The sequence below is a fragment of the Mycteria americana genome, chromosome 1, assembly GCF_035582795.1.
Source record: "Mycteria americana isolate JAX WOST 10 ecotype Jacksonville Zoo and Gardens chromosome 1, USCA_MyAme_1.0, whole genome shotgun sequence".
NCBI lineage: Eukaryota > Metazoa > Chordata > Aves > Ciconiiformes > Ciconiidae > Mycteria > Mycteria americana.
The window spans coordinates 100,852,811-100,877,146 of record NC_134365.1 but is presented as its reverse complement, the minus strand read 5'-3'; the positions used below and the strand labels follow the sequence as shown (position 1 = coordinate 100,877,146).

The 24,336-nt window shown below is 36.9% G+C and overlaps 1 protein-coding gene across 2 annotated transcripts in view; it reads right to left on the bottom strand.

Moving 5' to 3' along the window:
* The window catches only part of NECTIN3 (nectin cell adhesion molecule 3), a 69,588-nt gene that overhangs the window by 28,128 nt on the left and 17,124 nt on the right, over window positions 1-24,336 (bottom strand). For both annotated transcript variants that reach the window (XM_075515103.1, XM_075515094.1), the window contains exons 2-5: window positions 13,106-13,444; window positions 5,499-5,795; window positions 3,532-3,649; window positions 509-660 (exon numbers count right to left, since the gene is read on the bottom strand). In XM_075515103.1, coding sequence (XP_075371218.1) covers window positions 509-660; window positions 3,532-3,649; window positions 5,499-5,795; window positions 13,106-13,444 — 906 coding nt within the window. The remainder of the gene's footprint in view (window positions 1-508; window positions 661-3,531; window positions 3,650-5,498; window positions 5,796-13,105; window positions 13,445-24,336) is intronic.

Sequence of the window (24,336 nt, the reverse complement as noted above, 5' to 3'; positions counted from 1 at the left end):
GGAGACAATGAGTAACTGGAGTACAATGCACACATTCAGATCATAACCCTAACTTCCTTAAAGCAGAGCATCTTTGACTTTTCTAAATGTAGCTGTTCCCCTCCCACTAACATCTGTTTTTTTTTCAATTTATTACAGACAAGGTACTGTTTATTGCAGTCAACAAATCTTGCCAAAACGCAGGTTAACACTGGGGGGGGGGGGGGGGGGGGGGAAACCAACACACCACCAAAGTTCACCTACCCAGAGAAAGTAATAATCTCAGAAGCACTATGGGAACTACCTTAACCTTAAGAATTTCCACTGTATGTTGCTGTTATTGAAGGGTCAGTTGAATCCCAAGTTTTGCTGTAGCTCTCAAATCTGTACTTTCAATAGCTTTTCACACAATTAAAAGGTGTAAATATTTTATGCATCAACCAGCTCTTCAGTTTGCTATTTCAACCATTGACCAAAAAAAAAAAAAATCTGAGTTAACATACTGTCTTTGCTGAGAAGTAAGATTTACCTAGTATGTAGATAGTCTTCTGATCACTTCTCTGACCAAGGGAATTAGTCACCTTACAGATGTAAGTCCCAGTGTAGTTGTATGTCAGTGGGCTGCTGAACTGCAGAGTATTGTTGACAGACAGCAATCCTTCAGGCCATTGTCCATCCAACCTAAAACGAAACAGTTAGTTATATTTCAACTGTGAATCTTTAAGACTGAAGTCTACATATAACTAGTTTAAAATAATATTTACAATAGTCTAGAGAGTGAACTTTTCGCTGTGCTCTGACATTCTCAGCGGGCTTTCATTGGCTATTCTCAGTGTCCACCTGAACATTCAGCATTTTAATTTGCGTGTCAAGTCCTTTAAATGTCAAGTCTGCAGGCACTAGAGAGCTATCTACAAATGAACACTACTACAACTAAGAAAACATTCTCTCAAAAGAACTTGGAGGAACAATCCAACTCACACTCTAAAAACTAATGGTCAAACTAAGGTGCACTTATACTGCTGTCAGGATTATCTGTCTGTTCTTTTCCATACAGTTGAGCTATTACAATAAATATTTCTGTCAGTACACGCTTAACTTACAGGACATTTTGACCAGGATTTCTAAGCAAGAGTTCAAGCAGTTTCTTCCCTCTCAACCTGCCTTTTCTTATCCCCCATCATTTTCCCATCTAAATTACAGCACTGAAATGGAATTTGGTGCTTGGTGATACATCTAGGGAAATAACTGGTTAAAAAAAATTGTTTCCAATCCACTGGCTTTTCCAAATCTATCATTTCCCTGTAGCATTCTGTACGTGATTACAGTAACAACTGTGTAAGCACAACAGAGAAAGGGGAAAGGGCAGAGGCACTGGAACTATTTTAACAGAGCTGCCAACTGCCCATTAAACACCTGTGCAAGTCATGCCATTGCATCCCCTTTTGCTTTTATCTAAGTATCTATCAACAGCTAAGCAGGACTAAGTCAATATTCAAACATGTGATCACCAGGTCTCAGTATCTTGGAAGCATTTAGCAAGTATGACTTTATAAGTAGTATCGAACAAAAAAGCCACCCCTGACACTTTGAAATAGGTACTCAAATGGAAAAAAAAAAAACACCACAGTTAACATGATCTCCAACAAACGTAGGTTCAAGACAACATTCCCATTGCTTTGCTGACAATTATGCCCAGAATTGCTTCAGCCATATAAAGTTGATAGAAGTGATTAAGCATGTACTTCATAATTCATAGTACCAGAAGTATTTTAAAAAACATGATAAAATAGTCAATTAGTTTGAAAGCTCTATTCTAATAAAATGCTCATATGTGCAACATGTTAAAATATTATTGACCATGAAAATATTACTATCCTAGCAAACACAATGTCACCTTTCCTTCTAAGGGATAAAGATTTTTTGGTGTGGTAGTTCTAGAAGCTATTATAATTTGAAACTAGTAAGATAGCACACAATTTCAATACAGCTAGTTTCCATTTCCTTAAACACTCAAGCTATCCTTCCTTTGCACAGTATTTTTTTCCCCCTTGAAGTTACTCATTCACCAGTATTACAGCTTCTTGGATGGGCTTTGTTGTTGCTCAAACAAAAAGGTACACTAGTAGTTTTATTCCAGAAAATTAAGTTTTTCTTGTAAAAGTTGGTTCAGTTTTAACCTTAGGAAGTTTAAAAGTGACCTCTGAAGCTTGAAGTGCTTTAAAGTGTTGTGTACATTTCTTCTGGAATTGGAAATAGAGGTTTTATTGATTAGCTCTTACATACATCTCAAATTCAAATCAGAGAACCGACAACCCAGTTCATCTGAAGAAACAAGCGGTACTGCTGTTGAGAGCCTGGCATGCTTTTTTAAACAGGAATTTTTGTGTGTTGAAATCTCTCATCACACTGAATTTGAGCTAAGCATGGAACGGGGACGGCAGCCTATTGTAGCACATAGGTAAAGCATACATTTTACTAAACCTACTTCAGCGTAGCTATGCCATTCTGACTAGAGTTAGCTGAAATACTGACTTAAGATTTCAATGGCTGCTTTTAGGATTGAGTCAGTTATAGTAATGTTTTGTTTTCCCGTGAAACTGCCATCAAGCAATTCCAAACTTATCCAGACAACATTTTCAAACCACATTATCACTACTGTTCCTATATGCTAAATTATATCTACCACTGAGAAGGCAGGGAAATGGATTACAGATTCCAATAGATTACACATAGCTACATATAAATTTATACTGTCCTGAGGAAAGTTATTTCCTTTGTTTCTACAGGCAACAAGTCAATTGAAAATAGCTGGGTTTATTTAATTTTTTCTTCTTCACAGGATAGATTTTGATCTATGCTTGCTTTTATTGTCTTCCTCTATCTCTTGCCCAAAGTACATCCATGGCTGCAAAAGCAAAGCCGTAAATTTCAGAGTAGAGCCCACCCAATCCATATATTCATGAAATGCGGCTGTTATGCAAGAATTTTTTTTTTTTTTTTTTTTACTAGAGACATATGTTCAAGACCTAGTTTTCATCACTATGCAAAACTCCACATTTATCTGCCTTGGTAACTACTTGAGCACTTTTGAAAAACATGACAAATTCTGTAATTCAGTAAGCAGTACTTGCCATCTCAACTGTAATCTCCAGAGTTTAAAATGCAGATACTGAAAAGTCTGTTTAAGTGTTTACAATCTACTTTAAGTAATAATAAAACAGAACTAATGAAATAATAGTTGGATCCCTACTAGATTTATTGGGCTTTGCTCTATATACTGCAACATACACAATATAGTCTACTTTATGAAGTAACTACAAGAGATTTTATACTGAGAATGACGACAAACTGTTCAGGCTTGTAAATTTACAAGATATCCACTCACCCATATTCATACATATACACATCTTGTATCCTCCTTTTAAAAGGCTGGATAGTAACCATTACAAACCAATACAAGTCATACTCCTTGTTTTCAAAACAGGTGTTTCCTGTAAACTATGAGATTATACCACTTTAATCATGTGGCAAGCCCCTTTTTATAGTTACCTGGTCCACATAAATTCCATAGGTAATGGATTTGCATCAGCATTGCATCTGAGCTGAACGTTCTCTCTTCCAATGAACCAGTTTCCATCATAGCCAGTTACAGAAACTTCTGGGGCATCTGACAAAAAAAGATTTAACCTATCAATCACAGTATTTTCTTTAAACACTAACTGTGTGTAATGGTCAGCTCAGTGGAGCAGAAGGTGTTTTTTAGTTGTTTGGGGTTTTTTTTAATTTAAAAACCACCAACACCAAAATACACAGAAAACACCAATACAGTTCCATGCTACAGCATAATATGCAGCAGTGGATTAGATCAGGAACAGCAAGTTGTTTTAATCGGTGCAACTGTCCCACTATGTGTTTTCAGCAAACATACAGCACTTTGGTGAAGTGAAAGGACTTCAGAAGAAAAGAATCAGTTTAATGTTATTTGGAAGTGAGGAATGGTAATTTAGAGCTACTTCTCAAACAAGATACAGCAAAGGATCAGAAACAGTGTATTGACGTGCCAGATAATTAGGAAATAATCAAAAAGTTCACAGATGACAGTTAAAAAGGTTAACAGTTATCCATGGTATCATAATGTAGAATATTATGGCTCTAAAAAGCTAGGCCACTTCAGATAAGCCAGAGAGACCTAGCTGAAATATTCAGAACCCAGAGAACAGAAGAACCAGTATGATTTGGTATAAGCTCCTACAGCGGAGATGGAGGAGTCATTGCAAAAGCTGTATGCGTAGGGAAGACTGAAGGATGACTAGAGAACACAGACATAAAATCTGTGCTTCTCACTTGCTGCTGTGTCGCTTACTATACAATTTTGTTAGAAGTTCTGAAACATGCCTTCGCACTAGTTTCAGATAAAAATAAGTTTAAGACCAACTTGCCCCCTTCATTTCACTTTAAATACAGAATTTTAGTCTCTTATTCACTGTTTGAGACAATAATGGGAATAAATAATCTTTACTTCCATTTCTGTATGAAAGGCGCTTCAATCTAGAACTTAATTTCAACATTGACAAAATAAACCGGTACTGATCACTATTTTATGCCCAAATAAGTGATTCTTTACTAAACAGAACACAAACAAACCCACAAGAGATTCTAGTCAAACCAAAATAGCAAAGTTTACTTTTTCCAGCCACTACATTTCTTGTAATTCAATTGACAGACTTCTATGATTTAGGAACTTTAAAGCAGTACACAGCTGAAGCAGGATACCAAATGAAGAACTTGAAAATAGCTCATTTTGGTCATGTATGCATTGTCTAACAAAAAATGGATCACATGCCTAAAGCTTATTTATCTTAACTGGTTTTAGCTAGGCAGCATTGTAAGCCATCTCACTTCGTACTCATGTGTTTTAAAGCCACAAATTTGTTAAACAAGCCTGGTACAAGTTTGAGTAACATGAGCAACCTGAAGCTGAATAACAAATGTTAGGAATGTATATATTATGTTCTTGTTTCCTCATGCAAATTAGAGTGGAAAAAGCTTAGTGAGTAATTTGAAAATAACTTACTGACCCCCATAAGACCTACTCTCAACTTGTCTCAAACATGAATCCTCATTAGAATTCTTTTTTAATACTTCTGAAATTATAAGGCACTATAAACAGTTTACGGATCAACTGAGTTTGTTATTTTGTCTGTAATCTTTTAAATGATAAATATAAACATGGATAATAATGTTTACCCATGAGCCAATATCCAAAACAAATGGTAGAAACGTAATGGTATTCTAGCTTTGTGACTAGATTTTTTTTTTTTTTTTTAAATACAGAGACCCTAGGTTTCTACTCCTGCCTGACCTACCTCTTATCACATGCTTTTCCATAGGGTTTTAATTTACCTTTTTTTCCTGAAGCAACAAGTGCTCATCTCCTTCCTATGGAAGGTATAACCACCCTCTTTATCGGTGTATAAGTTATATACCAAGTAGTAACTACCTTACAGAATACTTACACTGTATGTCCAACACTTGAGGGTATCTTATCTCCTTTTCCAAAGCAGGGTGCCTCACAATACAAGTTATACGTCTTCCTCTTGCAAATCGTGTAGGGACAATCATATACTGACTTACAACTGTCACCGTTTCATTTGGAAACAAAGTAGAGCTGGATTCCATTTCACCAAGACCTCCTTCCCAGTCAATCTCTGCAGCAGGTTTTCCAGTGGCTGCTGTACAAGTGGCTGCTATTGTCCGATTTGCACCATCTATTAGAGGGTTTGGTCCTTTTGTTAAGCTCACAACAGGTTCAACTAGGGAGGGGAAAAAAAGTAAGTTCAAACAAGAAAGGCTCAACATCTTTGAAATTGTTGCTATGTGAAAAGAGTTAGGCAAGATTTAATCCATTTGCAAAAGCCCATGCTAATCAGATATCCTAGAAATAAGATCACGTCATATCAGAGATGATAGCTCTACAAAGCTTTGGCCTGCTGATACTGTTAAACTTTAATGAGTGGACAAAGGTGAACGTTGCTCATTCACTGTATTTAATGCATCAACAGAGAATTCCAGAGTGGTTAGGTTCAAAACACCAACTACAGTGCTCCAATTGCAGTTTCTGACAACAAACAGCTTAAGGTACTAGGTTGAAACTATACCATGATTTTTAAAAAAGGCTTGGATCCTCCTGCATTTTCGAGCCTTATACTTAAAGTATTAATCTGTACTGTCAGTTTGTGTCATTTCAAAGTTACTTAATTCAGTGTTTTAACACCTGACATTAAGAGTTTAAGCTTCTGTTGATCAGTACAACAATACAAATTGATTCCATCCTGAAAAGCACAGGTAACCTCTAAAAAGTATTTTATTATATATACACATACATTATATATAAAATCTAATATGTACACACAAATATACACAGTATACATAATTTTTATATAAAATTTGTATATGTTTTGATACACAGATAAATTGTTTGTATATATAGATAAAATTCTGTCTATATATAGATGGCCATCACCTACAGAAGTAAAAAATTTGAACTCAGTAATATGTCCAAGACTCAAGAAATCTGCAAGTGGAAGGATCTGACCTCCTTGTAAACACATTCCTCACCCCAAAATTTTAGAGGCTTAGAGAACACACTTCCTTCTAAAAGGAAGTTGAGTCCCAGATGTACAAGTCTACTGCTGAGGCCCACAGACTGAAGAGCTTTTAAAAAAAATTTCCTTCTTATTTAAGAAGTCTGTTTCAGCCCTGTACAAGCCATCCACCTGTTGCAGCCTAAGTCAGAAATACCATCTGGTGCTTCAGATAGAAACTAAGGTTTTGCTTTCTAGGATGGCCCGTTTCTATCATCAATACTAGAAGATACATGTTTCCCAGTAGCATACCAGCCTATTACATAATCCTTGTCTTTTGATCTAACGAGGCTATCAGAGTCCTCTGACATGCAGTCATCACTACACACCACAGAGCTTCAGAATCCACCTCAGTGGACCAGCCCTCACTAATCACAAAGCAGAGACAACTATTGCAACTCCTGTGCCTTTCAGTATTCTATAAGAAAAAAGTTTAGTTCACAGAATTTCTCTCGAAGAAGTTGAAGTTGACCTACATATCTTAAAATGAAATAGAGCAGAGTTCACAATACCTGGCAAGATACTTCTCCAGCTACCTACACTTTCAAGAAACAACTGGGTAACATATTTTCAGCTTGAATGAATTCAGTGCCAAAATCAGTTTTTGATTTTTTTCTGCTCAGTCTAACACTGCTCAGTGTCTGAAGAAGGTGGTTTATTATTTGTTCAATTACACTAAAAGGAAAGGCAACTACTAAATGGATAACCTCATAAAAATGTTCTCTGTTCTATGCTTAAAGTATATCAAGTGCTTAAAGAATATACCTCATTACCAAATTAAAGGTTGTTTGTTTTGGGCAGATATTTAGAGTGGATTATTTTCTACTTTCTCTGAATGCCTACCTCTGTGATTTATTAGTGACCCTACTGTAAATAAATGAACAGCAGGGTTTTTCTGCTAAGTCCTATATTCACTCTTCTAGATCTGAAGTATCTCTAACAGAGCTTCTTTCAAAATTTGATTCCCTGCTCTCCAGCACTAGCAACAACTAAAGCTTTTTGCAATAAGCTTGGATATTTGAACTGATGTACACATGAAGCATTCTATCATCTGAAAAAAGCCTTTAAAACCTACTATGGAGAACTTGGCATTGTATAGCTTTGTTATTTGACCCACAATTTGGTTTCCCTGATTTAACAAACATTACCACCTCGTTCCTCCCAAATCACTAGTAGTAACCTTTTCAATAGCTTCTGTAATATTACTGAAATGCAGAAGTAAACACCCAGATTTATATTTAGTGTCTTACAAACATAAAGATACTAATTTTTGCTGTATCGTCCTGCCCCCGCCAGATCTCCATCACAGTGAAATCAATTAAATTAATAGCTATCATTAACTTTTCATGCCAGAACTTATAGACTCAAATAATTTCAGCTGGAAATAAAGTTTCATGTATTCTATTCCTTTGCATTTTCCTCAAAAATAAATGAGTACACAACTTCAGAATTTTTCCTCTACCCCTTTGTGAAGGGATACATAAGTGTCCTGGTTTCAGTTGAGATAGAGTTAATTTTCTTTATAGTGGCTGGTATGAGGCTATGTTTTGGATTTGTGCTGAAGACAGTGTTGATAATACAGAGATGTTTTATCTCTGTATTAGGGATACTCCCTATCTCTGTATAGGGAGTGAGCGAGCAGCTGCGTGGTGCTTAGTTCCCGGCTGGGGTTAAACCACGACAATAAGTCAACAAGGAGCCTTAACTAAGGTAGTAGCAGAGATCTCCAGACCCAAAGCAGACTACTCAGTATGCTGCTACACTTACCTTGCCTTTAGAAAAATAAGTCTTCAAGTATTAAGTGATAGTAGCCAGAGAACAGAATATAGACTGGTTTTAAAAGCTTAGTTTCTCCCAAGATTATCATTATTAGGAAAAAAAGCATGCTTCGCTTTCTCAAGTGATATCTGAAATTTGTGAGATTGGCCAGATTCTTGGTTTTACACTTGTCAGAAAGACACAAACTTGAACTACTCAAAACTACTCAACTTCATAAAATATACTTATTCCCAGTCCAATGTGTTTTGGTGCTTTAGGGTTTTTTTATGCTTCACAAATGGTTAGGCTTCTACTGTCACATCTTCCCATAAATCATGGTTCTTGGACTACATACCAACTGCAAGATAAACAAATAACCACATACTAAAAAGTAGAAAGCAACTGTTGTTGTTATATTTATTTCTATAGCCTATCCTTCAGGATTACTTTGTCTCAGCAACTGAAGTAAAAACAGCAGAAACTCAGCTACTCATTCTACAGCCTTTCTAGCTGTTTCACTCAAGATAAGTATCTTGTGAATGAATCCCTAATTACACAGGGCCATTGGCATCTCACCTCATTGGCATCTCACAATGGGAAACACTTTTACTGGTTTTCAACTTGGAAAAAAGATTACCCAAAGTATGGTGTTTCGAAGGTTTTTTTTGTGGGGTTTTGGCTGGCTTTTTTTTTTTTTTTTTTTTGAAAGTATAACTTCTATATACAGACTCTTGTAGCGGTCCTCTTTTGTCCCAGGACCATTTGGTGTGCCACATGAACCATATTGAATTGTGCCCTACAGACTTTCATTGCTCACAGTGGTGGTCATGGTGGGGGACATAGGAAGGAGGCCTGGAGAGCACTAAAGAAGCTGCTTCACCCATTCAGTAGAAACATTATGCTCTATTCAGGTCAAATGAAAAAGATAGTGGGGACAATGCTTAGTTTGGGAAAGGAAGCCACCAATCCCACAAAGATCCAAAAGCAGAAGGGACCTGCTTCCACAACGTAAGAGTTCAAGGGCAGTGGCAGTTTCCTCCATCCCCTTTAAATAATCAGCAGATAGGTACACTGACTGAATGGACAGAGGTTATCAAAAGGCCAGTGCACATGGATCATCTCATTCATATATCTTCAGAGAAGAACAGTCACACAGATGTGAAGCAATATTACAGCGTGAATTACATTCGAGTTATAAGAAACAGCAGCTGAAGTATGGAAGCTAGATGTGCAGCTGTTTAGGGAGTCTCAACTAATTTGCACATCTGTGCTAGCCTTTTTACTGATTCACAACCACTATGTAATTTAACCCTACTTACTCTAGCTTCACCTTACATTCACATGGACAATCAAAGATCTCTTGTTGTTCAAGTCCTTACACTTCTTTATAGAAAAACAACATAACATCCAAAAAAAAAAAAAAGAGCCTTAAATTCTATTGCATTAAGTTTCCAGGCCCCAAAGTTTCTTCTTGGTTTTAAGTATTTCATAAGCCTTTTTCAACTGCTAATGTTAGTTTTAAAACTAAATTCTTCTGCCACTGCGCACAGGAGGTCTGGACGAAATTGGCACGATTACAACACAAAACAGGATTACTTCCACTTACTATTAAATTCACTAATTCCTTGGCAACAGCATGACACTGGGAATTGTCAGCCCCTTCTTCATCACAACTGACATTTACTTGAATAACTTCTTTCCAAAACAGTATTTCCACTTTTTATTTTCTCTCCCCTCAAAACCAGAAACCTTATATTTGTGTAACTTATCCGGCCCACCAATTAATCCTTTATTATTGACTTTAGGTGGCTTTTTTTGTTTGGTTTTTTTTAAGATCAGTCAGTTCACTAATTTGTTACCTACTACCTTCTTCCTGGTCTGGAGTATTGTGTGGCACTTAAGAATGTGTACATCTCCATCAACTAGCACTTTTCAAACACCATTACTTTATCAGAACTGTCTGAGAGGATCCATTTTCCATGCTGACATGCATCTTCCTTTAATTCCCTATTGTAAGAATTTCTACTTTAGTGTGTCTGGGATCTATTCATGGTGACAGACCTACATCTACCTTTGCCATTCTCATCTGCGCAGCTCATTGTTCACTCGTAGCATTGGTAAGAGCTAGCCTGCAAAAGAACAAGATCTACTTTATCAATACCCATGCTGAGAAATCTAGCTTAGCAAGACAGTAGGAGTCAAACCAAACCAAGAATTTAAGATAGTCATGTAGAACGTTCAAGCTAGTAACATAATTTTATGTTAGCTCTGCAAGCTACCCTGTCACGCACCATCTCTTCTGCCTTCAAACACCACTTTGGCCATTTTAGACAGCATCTTGAGAAAGAAACAGCTTAACATACAATTCTTTGCAATTTTTTCCCTAGTTCAACAATCTAAGTTTGAAGAACCAAAGTTTTAGACAAGATCAATACACCTGTTTGACCCAAAAAGCATTTTCATATTTTCACTGTCTTAACCTCTTCTTTTATGGTGCATTTCCTTAAGACAACATGAAACACTAAGCAAAGCAAACTGGGAGGACATTTTATCTTGTAGTTATTTTTTCCTCCATTTGTCTTCAGCATCTCTGCCTTACAGTGTACAAGCACCTACTACATGATTAAGTTAAGTATGTCCACTACACATAGGAAGGAAACATTCTTTGCTAAATAGGGACAGATAGGGACTAGGAAAAAAGGCAATGCTGCTTGGACTGGAAACGGTTTCAGCCCCAGGACAGGAACTTTTCTCTCCTCACTTAAGGGAGAGACTTTTAGGACAGTGCGAGAATGCAGTCAGAATAAAGCTAATTAAGTCACATTCAGTTTTAAATTTTGATTGGAGCTATTTCATGCCTTAAGACTGAGCTGAGCTTAGGAATGCTGAGCTCAGGCCAGTAAAGCTCAAAAATTATTCAGTTATATGCATATTCTGAAAACCATTACTTCCTCGGTACTTTTACGGTTTACGTCTAGATGTCAGTGTAGCAAGAAGTTTTCAGAAGGACAGAAAATGCTCTGCTGAGGCCACAGAAGATAGGTAAGTCCAACAGAGGGTGGTTACTCAGCTGTACATGCAAGCCAAGCAGCTGCTAAATAGGATGGCAAGACATCTTTCCAAGCAGTAGTTGGTTATTGCAATTCAGAGGTTGATACCAAGTCAGAGAGGCTTACAACTATCAGCAACCATCTACATCATCAACTATAAAAAAACACTATGATCGGGACCACTGTATGCCTGACAAATACTTCTTTACCTATTCCAACTGCAAGTTTTGATTATATATATATATCTCTATATATCTATATATCTCTATATATCTATCTATCTATCTTATCAAGCAACTTGCGGTCCTTCTACATTTTCAAATGCAGAATAATAAACACACAGGCCATACATTTGCTTTCCAAGTTCCTCTTCATGTTCTCCATAAACCTAAAATCTGAAGGGCAAAACGGACACAACTACTAACGTGATCTGAAAAAAAAATATCTTAGAAATAGGGACTGACTAGAAGATATGAAGGAGAAAATAAGAACCTCCCACTGTATGTTGATAAAGCACAATAGCCGAAACCTGAAGTCAAAAGATTGCTACAATAGCCACAGACATAGCCACTTGTAGTACAGACAGAAGACAGGTAGAAAAGAGAGCCCTAAGGCTACATGCTTTATATACCACATGGAACCTCTTTGTTCAAGCTACTTGATTCAAATTGGATTAAGCCACTTGCTTTGATGTGTTTATTTTGCCCCACCTTGTGGTGAAAACCAGTTTACATACGGTGCTACAGCCATCTGATTAATCTTATATAGTATTCTACTACCACGGAAAGCAGAGATCAAAGACCAAGAAGATCCTAAAAAGCACATTTGTCTACAAAAATATAATCACTGAGGTCTCATTAAGCATAGAAAATATCGCTTGACTATTTGCAGTGGATACAGAAGTAACTTACTCTCTTATAAGAAAGTATAATATTATAAGGAGAGAGCAAGTCAATACATTTAAGTTTCAGGACAGAGTAATCATTTTACCTCATACTGCACTACCACCTAAGTCTACCTGTGGTTCAGTACTAGTCCTTTTTGACCACAACACTGAACCCTCAACAAGACAGACAAAATTAGTTTGTGTGAAAAACTGAGTTTATATAAGCCTCACATTATGACTATCCACAACCAGTCAAGGGCTTAAATTGCCTCTTTCTTCCCACAACTCCCAGCAATAGTCTAGGCAGTTTTGCTTTACATTTATACTGTGCAAAGTACAGTTATATCGCCAACCCCAAGCAGCTACACTAACTTATCATGTTAACAACAAATTTATGAGGGAATTTAGGCAAGGTGGTAGCTAAAGCTGTGTTTGGCAGCTTCTCAGCACTCAAACACACACAAGAGGTCCCTAGTATCAGCATTGCCAGGTTTAAGTTCTACAGCACTGTCCAAACGTTTAGATTAGCACAATGCCTAAATAGGAATTGCTTATTTATTTTTAATATCTAGAAAATCAAACAGCAAGTTCTAAAGCAAGACCCCAAAGTAGTCTCCTCAATAAAGTTAGTAAGAATACCAAGACACCTGTTATGAAAGATTGGAGAATATATTTTTATATTGTCACTGGGTTAAAAAGGTAAAATACAACGTATTAAGTTTGCAGAATTCACTAACAACTTTATGAAAGGAAGTGAAATTAATAGCACGAAGAAGTTGACTTACCTAGTACTGTTACAGCTGTTGATGACTGTGTATTTCCAAGTGGGAATGTAACTGCCTTGCAAATATATTCTCCTGCATCAGAAAAGCTTACATTTTTTAAGATGATTGTTGCATCAGTAAGTGAGTAGTTTTTAAATGACACTCTTCCTTGGTATTCTCCTTGAACAGATATTCCATATTCAGGATGGTGAACAGCAATAGTCTGTGAACTTTTACCATGTATCTTCTCCCAAGAAACTTGTGTTATTGTTTCATTTACATCAATTATGCATTTCAGTGCAACCTTCTTCCCCCAAACTGCTGTCACATGTGGATCAACAATTGGTCCAGCTAAGGCACCTAAAAACAAAGCAATCGTTAGTTGGTACACAAAAAGGTTATGCCTCTAAGTCTTCACATTAAGCCTTCTTCAGTAATTAGCTTGCTTTTTTCAAAGAGAATTTTACTTTCTTCTGAATAACTGTATTCTAGCTGATTCACAGAAATGTGGAAACATTACAAAAGCATGCTTTAAGCAGAAACATCAAAGCTAGGTATAGATCAACCATTCTTCAGAGAATACTATCATTAATACACAACTTTCTGTAAAAATGACCTGATAATTGTGTAACTAGCGTATCAATCTTTGGGGAATTTAACTAGATAAGAGCATTGCATGTATCCAGATTTACTGAAAAAAACCAGTACCATCAGACATGGTACTTCAGCAGTCTGATTACTGATCCAGACCATCAGGTAAAAATTTAATTTAAAATTACTGCACTTATTTCTACTTTCAAAAGAAAAGTCTCCTAATAAAGGTAATTTAAGGAGAAATGTGTAAGTGAAACTTCTCCTACCTACCATACCAGCAACTACTTAAAAAGCAAAGCAACAATTATAAAAAAACCCCAAACCCCACAAACTACTCCATCTTAACAGTGACAGTCAAAGAATTTGATTTTAGCTTCGGTATCCAATAAAGATATGTACCATCATACATATGCAATCTTTCTGCTACACCATAGTGCAGTGCCTTCACACTAGATCTTCCCCCGTATTAACACAGTAAATATGCAAGAGTAGGTATACCAAGTGCTTGCTTAAGATTCAATGTATTTCTCTTTAATACCCAAAATACTTTCCACAGTAGCAACTGCATTCTGAGCTCAGCATTTTATACCACCTCCTTTCAAGAAAGGAAATCCACCAAGACAAAGCAGTTCATTAAACCACAGGTTCGTATTTCTTTTGCCAAACAGGTGCTCCAGCAACTTCAATCGTTCATTCTCTTGGAGTAAACCAAGATGATGAAAAAGAATCAATGTCTTAGTCCACACTGCATTTATTTTTATTGTGCTTAAGTTTTAACAGAGATATTTAAACTGCTCTGATTTTCTCTTCAGGTATCAAATCAGTACTCAAGCTGTTACTGAGAAAGTTTACCCATGCAACAAGATTCAAGCCTAAATTTTAGTAGCCCAATTTTCACGAGCGTGAAGGGTCATTCAACTTGAGACATTAACTGCCTTCTCAGTCAACAACTTCCCACAAAAGAGAAACCATGTGTTCAGGAAAAAAATTCTCTATATGCCTTTATGTATGAGTCCATTGTTGAAAGCTTTCCATTTCCCATCAATTGATTTTTCAGTGTTCAAACCATAACTAAGTCAATGAAGTCACCTAAACAAGTGATTTAAAGATTCAGCTATGGATTTCTTCAGTATAAAACTACTGACTAATGCCAATAGTATGAAAACATTAAGTTGCACAAATAAATCAAACTAAGCCAGAACTTTATACCAAGATTGTTGATGTGCCAGTCACTAAGAGAGGCTGGTGAGGGAAAAAAAATAGCCAGAAAACTCAAAACACTGAATAAGTAAGTTCCATCTAGAAAATATCCAACATGACTAATCCACACAATGAAAGAACATTTTGTCTAGTCTCCTCATGCCTCTTGAACTAGTACATATTGTTGAGGCAGACATTGGAAAGAGAGCAACTATATGAACACTAACTGAAAGGCACAGAATTCTGCCCAAACTTTGTCTCCGCTTGCCATTGCTACATTTAAGCATAAGGTGGAGTGTTCCTTAAAAAGTATTTAACTATAGCTTTCTATCTTATATATAAATAAGGCTCACAAGTTACATTTCTGCAATGTATTTCAGAATGTACAGAACATAAATATTCTGTAATGTCATTTAAGAAAAACCACACTTTTGTTCAGAAATCAGCAATTTGCAATATTTAAATCTATTGAATCTTAACCTGTACTGAACCTTAACATAATGATCAGCTGCATATAACTCCAACAAACTTACTATAGAAAAGCCCTATAAGTAAACGTAGACAAAAGCTGCTTGGACTTCTGGGAAGGTAACAAACTGAATTGGAACACACAAGGTGTTCTTTCTCCTTTTAATTTTTTTTTTTCCCCCACAACTCTACTTCCAATAATTAAAGGCTTTAGCTACATAAACATGACCAGAGTACATTTAAAAAGTCAAGAGTCAACTAACAGTTATCCCTTTTTTGAAGATGTGAAAATAAAACATTTTTTCCATCAAGGAATACTTCTAACAGCTCATTTGTGCCATGAGAACATTGTGTTCTCACATGAACTGCATGAATACTTTTAGAAGTCAAACTTCTTTATTGCTGCTACTTTCAGAATTTAAAGACTGGACTGAGCAGACCTCATATATTTATATATATACACACACTTGCAGCTATAGAACATTAATCAGTTACATCTTATTGTTCACTTACCTTCTCCAATAAAGGAAGTAGAGCCAGTAGATCATTACACCAAATTTTACACATTTATCTTCTGACACATGTTCAGACTCCAAAGACAAAAATCAACTGGTCTATGCTAATCATTTAACTTGAACCTACATATAGTTTATATAACAGTATATACTCCAAAGTGTTTAAAGTTTTAGAAATAGTTTAAAGCTCAAGTGAGAAGAACCACATTTTTCATTTGCAATAGCATCTCTGGTTTTAAATAATAACTGGCTGAAAATTAACTAACTTCTTTTGGTTGCTGAGCAATCAAGCTAACAGTTCAAACTAGCAAGTTAATTACTATGCCGATATTCAGAGCTCTCCAAGACTCAGGACTCTTAAGACAGGCATTTCCTTTAACATAGATACTTCCACTCGAGAGTCAGTATTTTGCTCAAAGATTGTACTTGAATAGTAACAGCCACATGCCTACTCCAAAATAAAGCTTTAGAGGCTTACAATGCACAAGATTCTGAAGAACAAGACACTTCAAGGCCACATTATTCAGTATCCTTAACTGATCCAAGGTACCGATGCATAGGACACATTCACTGTTTTAATAAAGCCTAGCTCTTCTCCTCTTGAAATCTAATACTGAAATCTGACCTTCTTTGCTTGCGCTTTCACAATATTCAAGTCCTTGCTTATCATTCTCAACATCCCTTTAAGGAAACAATTTGTATTCACTTACTAATCAAGATCTTTTTTTGTAACTTCTCAAGGCAAAAACAGCATCATGAAGTTTTCGTACATCTTTCTTTAGATTTGACAAAATTTTTGTGGATCTATTTTCCCTTTTCTTTTTGCTCACTTGGAAGACAGAAAAAATAGCTTATGCTTTTCCTCTCATTTCCTCGATCGTGTGAGCTCTGACAGGTCATATGTTCCAGCAGGTCTTTGAAACGTGGAATGAGGTTCTTGCATAACCTGCTTAATTGAAGACGCTGTCAGATTACTTTTACTGGTGGGTTACAATAATTACTTGAGTATCATATTGTGATATGGCACCCATTCTCATTCATTTCAAAGCTTTGAACCTAACTGTATCATTCAGCCTGTACAAATGTTTTAGAAGTCCCTGTCTGTACCAGTCAGCCAGACTTCCTCCTTTAACGAAAGAGTTCATACTACTGTTCAGATTGCACTGGCAACAGACAGGGGATTTACCTTGTTTTGCTCAGCAAGAGCTTGTCCAGTACCATTTCATATGCAGCCTGGTATTACTGCCATCTCCAGGACCTTTAGATGTTTCAGTTTTAGCTAAGTCCCTACACACTAACTGATGTTTTGATTACATAGCGATCCAATCTGTGCTGGTAATACTTCACATCCAAGTCTATCACAAAACTACCCTGTGTCTAAAGTTAAGAGAAGTTAAGCAGGTGGATACTCCTCCTAGTTAATCTACTTGACACACCTATTTTCCAACCTATTTGCAAACATGCTAATAAGACTCTTAACCTATTTCACAGATAACACTGTTGCATGCAGACACTGACAGTCCACATCTCAGCTTCTCAAACTGCAACAGTTCCTCTCTATCTCTAATTTTACCAACCCAGAGGACTTTTAAAAAAGCAGTCATTTACTATTCATGGCTCCACACTTACTTATTAATACCGTGAGACTCCCCTACCTCAACTTAAGTCTTAAGATAAAAATAACTTCAAAGCTGAACAATGGATCATCTCATTTGAGAGTGCAGGGAGGGAAAGCATAAGCTTCTTGTTCTAATATTTTTTGTAAAACACCTTCCAGAAGAACATGGTTTTGGCCCTTTGAGTTCTGACACGCCCTGCTCCCTCCCAAAATGAGCTGCAGTATCTCTTCATTTTCCCACCCATCCGTCACATCACCACACAGATCAGATTTCAAGGCCCAGTACTGCAAATGTATCTCAGTTCAAACTGTACAAGCTATTGTTTTATTTCAGATAACCACTAGATCTCATCATTTTTTCAAACAAAATCTGTTATCAGATTTACATTGTGTTCACTACCTCTCCAGTTTGAGACCATTACAAGAATCTTATTCAAAACAGCAAGGCATTTATCATTATCACTTCACTTGTGAAAAAGCAGTTTGAAGAGTAAACAAAATAAAAAAAACCCTTAAAACTCACTTCTAGCATTAAAAGCCACAAAACTAGGAGCTATCAAATATTGACTGAGATAAGAATTACTAGTGAGCAGCTTCTGTTAACCAAATTTCTCTCACTAACTAAAAAAAGATACTGAGGGAATACAGGGTCTTGAAAATATAGTGACCTTCTTAATACAACAAAGTGCTCACGCTACAAAATGAGAGAGTAGTGTCCACACTTCCAGCCCTGTTATTTGTAATAAACAGCAGATTTAGATTTTTCTATATGGAACAGCCATGTACAAGTCTAATTACAAAAGCAATCCATTTTGTTACCTGCTATAGAATCGTGGCCTGCTTAACAGCACACCACTGGCAAGACAGAGAGACCACATTGCCACTTCCTAGCCACTTATTTTGCATTAGCTGTCAACTGTTTCCACAAGACAATAAAGCCAAACTGCAGAAGAGCAGGAAACCTGAAGTTTTTTCCCTACATCAGCAAGTTATTCAGCTCATGGGTGTATCTGGCCTTAGTACACACTAACACAGGGAACTAAGAAGAGTTCTAATCAAGAGCGGAGCAGAACAATAAGAACATCCCATATTTTGGTGACAGCAAGTTGCTATGTCAGCAGAACTTCCCATGAAACACTCTTAAGGTCAGGCTAAGCATTATTGTTAGGTCAGTTTAATTTTAGCTGACATCAGAAGGCTTAGACTCATTCTTCCAGCCCTCTCTCTCCTGCATAAGCACTCATCACGTACCTAAGAGAGAGCCCAACCTACAAAAACACTCACTCGTTTTCTTCCTGATCTAGCCTTCTGAATTGGCTCATTCTCTCTTCAGTCAAACACAAGTGGCCATGCAACGGAGGCAACAAGAGCACAGCTGCACATTCTAGTGGCATTTTAAGATTTGTTTAGCTAGAGAATCAAATCACTTAAGGGCACTGCAGAAAACAAGCCTGAAACCTCAACTTGAGGCTTTATAAAAATATATGCTTAAATTACTGGGAAGAAGTCAGTGTGTGTCTTTTGAGTACCAGAGCACGATCAAATTACTGTGTCAAAAAAAGATCAGAACCAAGGAGTGGAAGAGATTCAAGATTAAGTAGTACAAAATGCTTCAACACTAGATTCCAATTAGAATTGTTAAGCAAGATCTTAGGAAAAAAATGCACTTACATCAAAGAGATAGTATTATAACCTAGTGTTGTTCTTGCCTCAGGATCTGCTTTATCACAATCCTTGCTTGAAGTAGAGCGCTAGTTTGTCAGTGAAGCTTTTGGGGGGGAAGTAGGCTGAGAACAGAAACAGGGCATAAGGTTGGCTTCTATAAGCATTACGTTTACTAGACTCAGCTCAAATTCCCTTTTTTGTACAGCATTCGCCTTTTAAAAAGCGAACGAGAGGTATATTACTTCCATCTTAGAAGAGCAACTCTTAAAGCCTTGTTTGGGGTTTATCACAACAGTATAACAGGCATGCAAAAGCCTACCAGAAGGCAAAAAATCTCGGTGAAATGAGGCACAGCAACTGAATAGTCTGAAGCCGAGACTACTGAAAACCTCTTAGCTGGCAAATGCACAGAAAGGCTATTTCAGACTGCTTTTTCATTTTATTAATGTTCAAGGGACTCAATCTTTTGAATTCAGAGGTCAGCTTTAGCTGATACCAAAAGGAAACTAGGAACATTATGACAACAATTGTTTAAATAATGACATATTCCTAGATTTCTCCCATTGCATTTATGTATCACTACTGTGGTTCATGCACATTCATCACGTGGAAATGCCTCTATTAACTTCTGAATGTTAACTCTTTATACCTACAAATGGACCAAAACTCAGTTCCAGTCTTAACCTTATCTAACATGTAAGCAGCTCTCCTTTAGGTGACTATAGCCTACATGCTTACAAAGGCTACAGTAAGGGGAACATAATTTCTAGTTGAAAAATTGTAAAAAAAGTTGCACAAAGGTAAAATTTTTAAAACAACCTAGAAGTTGAAGACAGTGGCCATAAGAACTGGTCAAGTTCGAGAATGCATGAAAAGGTCAGTCTTTTAATTTCAGTACTGTCTCAATCAAAAGTTAACGGTTACTGAAGCAGGGGTTTTACTCAAAACATCAAGCTCAAGACAGACAAATTCTCAGTTAAGTGCTATCATAGGATATTCTGCAGAATTTAAGTACCTTGAACCTCCACCTGCTGCTCTTAAGGGTAGAGCTGACAACATATCACACTATTCTACCAAGAGGCTCATGTTACTCAAACGCCTTCATTCCCCACAGCTGATGGAAGGGACAGTCAATTATCTTCCTCTAGTTACTGAATCAACATGTATATCTATCTATATAGAGATAGATATCACAGAATACTGGTATTTCTGGGAAAGGCTACAACTACCATTCACAAGATAGCATCCAGAGCCCACAGAGAGAAGATTCATACTGCCTGTTAAAAGGCCAGATAACGCAATACTGGACAAAATACTCTCATCTTAATACAAATGGGCCAAGATGATAAAGTATGCAAACCTCTATGGCACCACAAAAAACACTTAACAGTAAGGCTGATGTTTTCATCACAGAAAGCAAGGAAACAGATTAGAAAGGGGTATTTTACTCCAGTGCAACACAAAATCAAAGAAAAAAAGTAGTTAAACTCAGAGTTTAATGTTAACATAGCTTGAGCCCAACTCATACAGTCATGAGTTAGAGCTTCAAAAAAAGCTCCACACCTCTGCACTTGAAGTCGGGTATGGCTGTGACCCACTATTATTATTTCACAATGCTGTTTTCTTCACATGTTAACTCGTGCTTCTGTTCTAGATTCACTACCTCCACACAGAGCAGAGACTGTGCCCCTGCATGCTCTGCTTCCTACCATGCTGCACAGACCTTTAGTATCAAGCAGCAGGAAACTAAATACAATCTAAGACACTAGAGGAAAGTTTAAAAAAGTTAGGCTCATTATTCAAATCGAGTTGTGAAGGACACTCTTAGAAAGCCAATTTTATAAGGTTAAAGCTTTAAATCTAACTACTCACCAAGAATGTTTACAGTGTCCCATGAGCTTTAAAGCTTCATCTGGAATTTCAACTTAGACCATATTAGCATCAGTGTCTGTTTTACATGCTCTTACATTATAATCTATGTGTGTTAACACATAGCAAATTAAGACATTTGTGTTTGTCCTGATACTAAGCATTCAGATGTTTACAAGACATGTTGAACTAATAAGTGAGGCAAACTATGAGGCAGCTGGAAGTTCTTCTGCAATGAACATTCCAACCTCTGTTTAACCAGACAAACCTCCCAATTCCACCCCCTTTAAAAGAAAACAAGCAAGTCAATGAGGTACTCTTTTTCCAACAAATGGGTCAGGTTCAAAAGCAGGACTAGAGGAGAACATCTCATCCTTAGTTCCACTCCCTCAAAAAACTAGTAGTAAGAGTAAACAAGTAGTTCAAAAGTTATCCACACAAATATACACTGCTTCTTCTCCCTAAACACAACAAAATGCTTCACATTTCCATTTAAATACATTTAAATCCCCAAGTACCAGAGCAATAGGTACAAATACACAAAAAGAAAAGCAAAGAGATCAAAAAAAGCAGTTATTCATGTAACTCAAGCCTTTGATTGGGAAGTTTGTTAAACAGTTCCAGACAATCTTCAATATCTTTTGAAACACAAAAGACAAGTCAATAGTTCTGACAAACTGACCTGGAGGAAAAGGTTAAAGTCCTACGTGGCATCCAGTTTAAACACATAACTAAAATATCTAACAGATACAGTGGGAGGTCAAAAGGAACATTGCACTTCTGTTCCATATCTTGGTGGGGCTGCCAACTAACTGCATTAGATAGAGAAAAACAAGTGTAGTTACACATAACAAATCTTTCCCAGCCAGCCTGAGAAAGCTTCAAGTTCTAATGGGTCCAAATTAGAATAGTAGTCAGCAGGAACAAATATAAGTAACAGATAAAGGATGTTAAGTAACTGGTTAGAGAGCAAAGACTGTTCTGAAAATTACAGCAAGTATATGGTGATTATGTTTCAAGAATTGAAATTGCCACTCTAGAATATGTTAATACAGAAGTAAACTCTGCTCTAGCCAACACCAGTGAGGCTCCATCTGGAGTTGTTCAGCTTGAACATTGTACTTCAGATACTAGCCACCTAGAAAGTCTGAAAGCAAGCAAAGTGTGCTCAAAGGCCTAGAAAACATGACCTATAAGGGAAGGACTGGAAGAACTGATCACTGTTCTCAAAGAAGGCAACCCAATAAAAGTCCTGAAGTACTTACACTGCAAAAAGAGAATGCCTGCACTGCTGAGTATACCGGGGGAGGTTAGGAAAGATAAACTGAAGCAACAAAAACACCACCACAAAAACAAGCAACAACAAACCCCACTGAAATCAAGAAAACCTTTGGTGCTACAGACAGTTAATTCCTCAAATGAACACCCTGGCCAGAACAGTAAAGCTCTACAGCCTTTAAAAAGGTTTGATGTTTAGTTATAAAAAAACCAAACACCCAAACTAACCTAAGCTGATCCTGCACTGGGGTAGAGACATGATCTGTTGTTCAAGGATTTTGCTGGCCTAATTTCTATAAGATTATTAACAGACATTTTTAGTAAAGTAATAATCTGGTCTTCCCTCAAATTCTTGTTAGCTGATATGACACACATGCTGATGGACTCAATTACAAGCTCTCCTTTCAGGAGCTTATTTGCAACAATCCATTCCATACACTTATACCACTTGCTCTCGAATCACCGTTTGGTTCACCCAGACCTTACTGCTCTTAAGAAGATTTCAGACTATGTTGCTTTTAGGAGTCTTCTTATTCCTAGTCCTCTTACTAGCAACCTGCTGATTCACATTTTTTCCACCTGTGTGTCAAGACTATCCTCACTTGCTTTGCAAATCAAGGAACATGAAGAAATTACCAAAACCAGAAGAAATTAACTCAAAAGACATCTAGGATGGCCAATTAATTTCATTTAATGCTCAGTTACTAGCACTTCAAAAAAAGTGATTAAACCAAAAGTTCTGTGTTCCAGAGCATCAGTGTTTTTATCTAGCACACAATTACTTATTAAGACAGAGCACTTTCAGCTACTTTTTTTCATCCTCAGGTCTACTGCATTTGGGATTTAACTTGAATGTTATAGTCAACCTGTTCAATTAGCTGTTTTCTCACCATTTGCTGCTTCTATTTGTATCCTTTCCAGTTACCCTTTTCAGTAAAGGTTTTCCTCTTCTTCAGAGGGACAGCCAGCTCACAGCAAGTAATCAGTCTTCTCTATTACTTATTTCTTGTATTCTGATCCACAAGCAGGTATTCAGCTTTTGCCATGTATTTTTTTAAAAGCTTTTAACTCTTCAAAGCCATATATAAGAATCCACATGAAGTCTCTATTAGCATGAGTTTTCCCTCAACCGAGTCACTCTGATGTACTCAAATCACTCCTTCGAAACTAGTTTTCTCATTCTCAACCACAAATAAGACTTGGAGAAATAAGAGACAGCCTTCAGCTTTGAGAAAAGTAACTCACTCTGAGCACGTTGATTAATAAGTTATGTTATAACCTGATGTTTAGACATAACTTTAGTGTTGCTTGCCTAAAATTCACTTTAAAAGCTCCATTTCTTCATTTATTTGCAGGGCTGTGAATTCAAGGTAATGACAAATTCTACTCGAGAGAGTAACACTTAATTACTTAGTTTTAATCAGCTAGTGCTTCAGCTATTCTGCCTGCTATAAATAAAGTACACAGAGAACTTCATTGGCCTTTAAGTCAGCCCCATCACCTACTACCAACTACATTTCATGATACAAAGGGACAATTACATACATTACACAAAAATCGGCACTTTCTGGACATCATTCTTAAAAGGTTTCAATTCTAGTATGCTCTTCAGAGCCAAGTCTAGAAGTTCCAAAACTGGCATTACTATGCTTTAAGTTCAAAGCAGATGCCAACTTAAGAGGACATGCTTCAAGAGGACACAACTTCAAGAGGACATGCACTGTAAGAGTTAATCTGTAGACACATTGTTGACATGACTCATGATTTCACAGATCCCACCATATTCCTCCCTCTCCTCCCCTTCTCCCAAGAAACCACCTCTTTTCTCAACTGAGAAGTCTTAGCCAAATTCACTTAGAAGCCCACTTTCATATATTTGACCCTTGCTGCTCTCCTCTGAACCTACTTCAACCCTAAGATGTTGCGGGGGTTTTTTTGTGGTTGGTTTTTTTTTTTTTTGGTTGGTCAGTTGGGGGTTTTTTGGGTTTTTTTTGTTTGTTTGTTTTTTGTTTTTAAGATCAAGGGACTAAAACTGCACAGAGTAT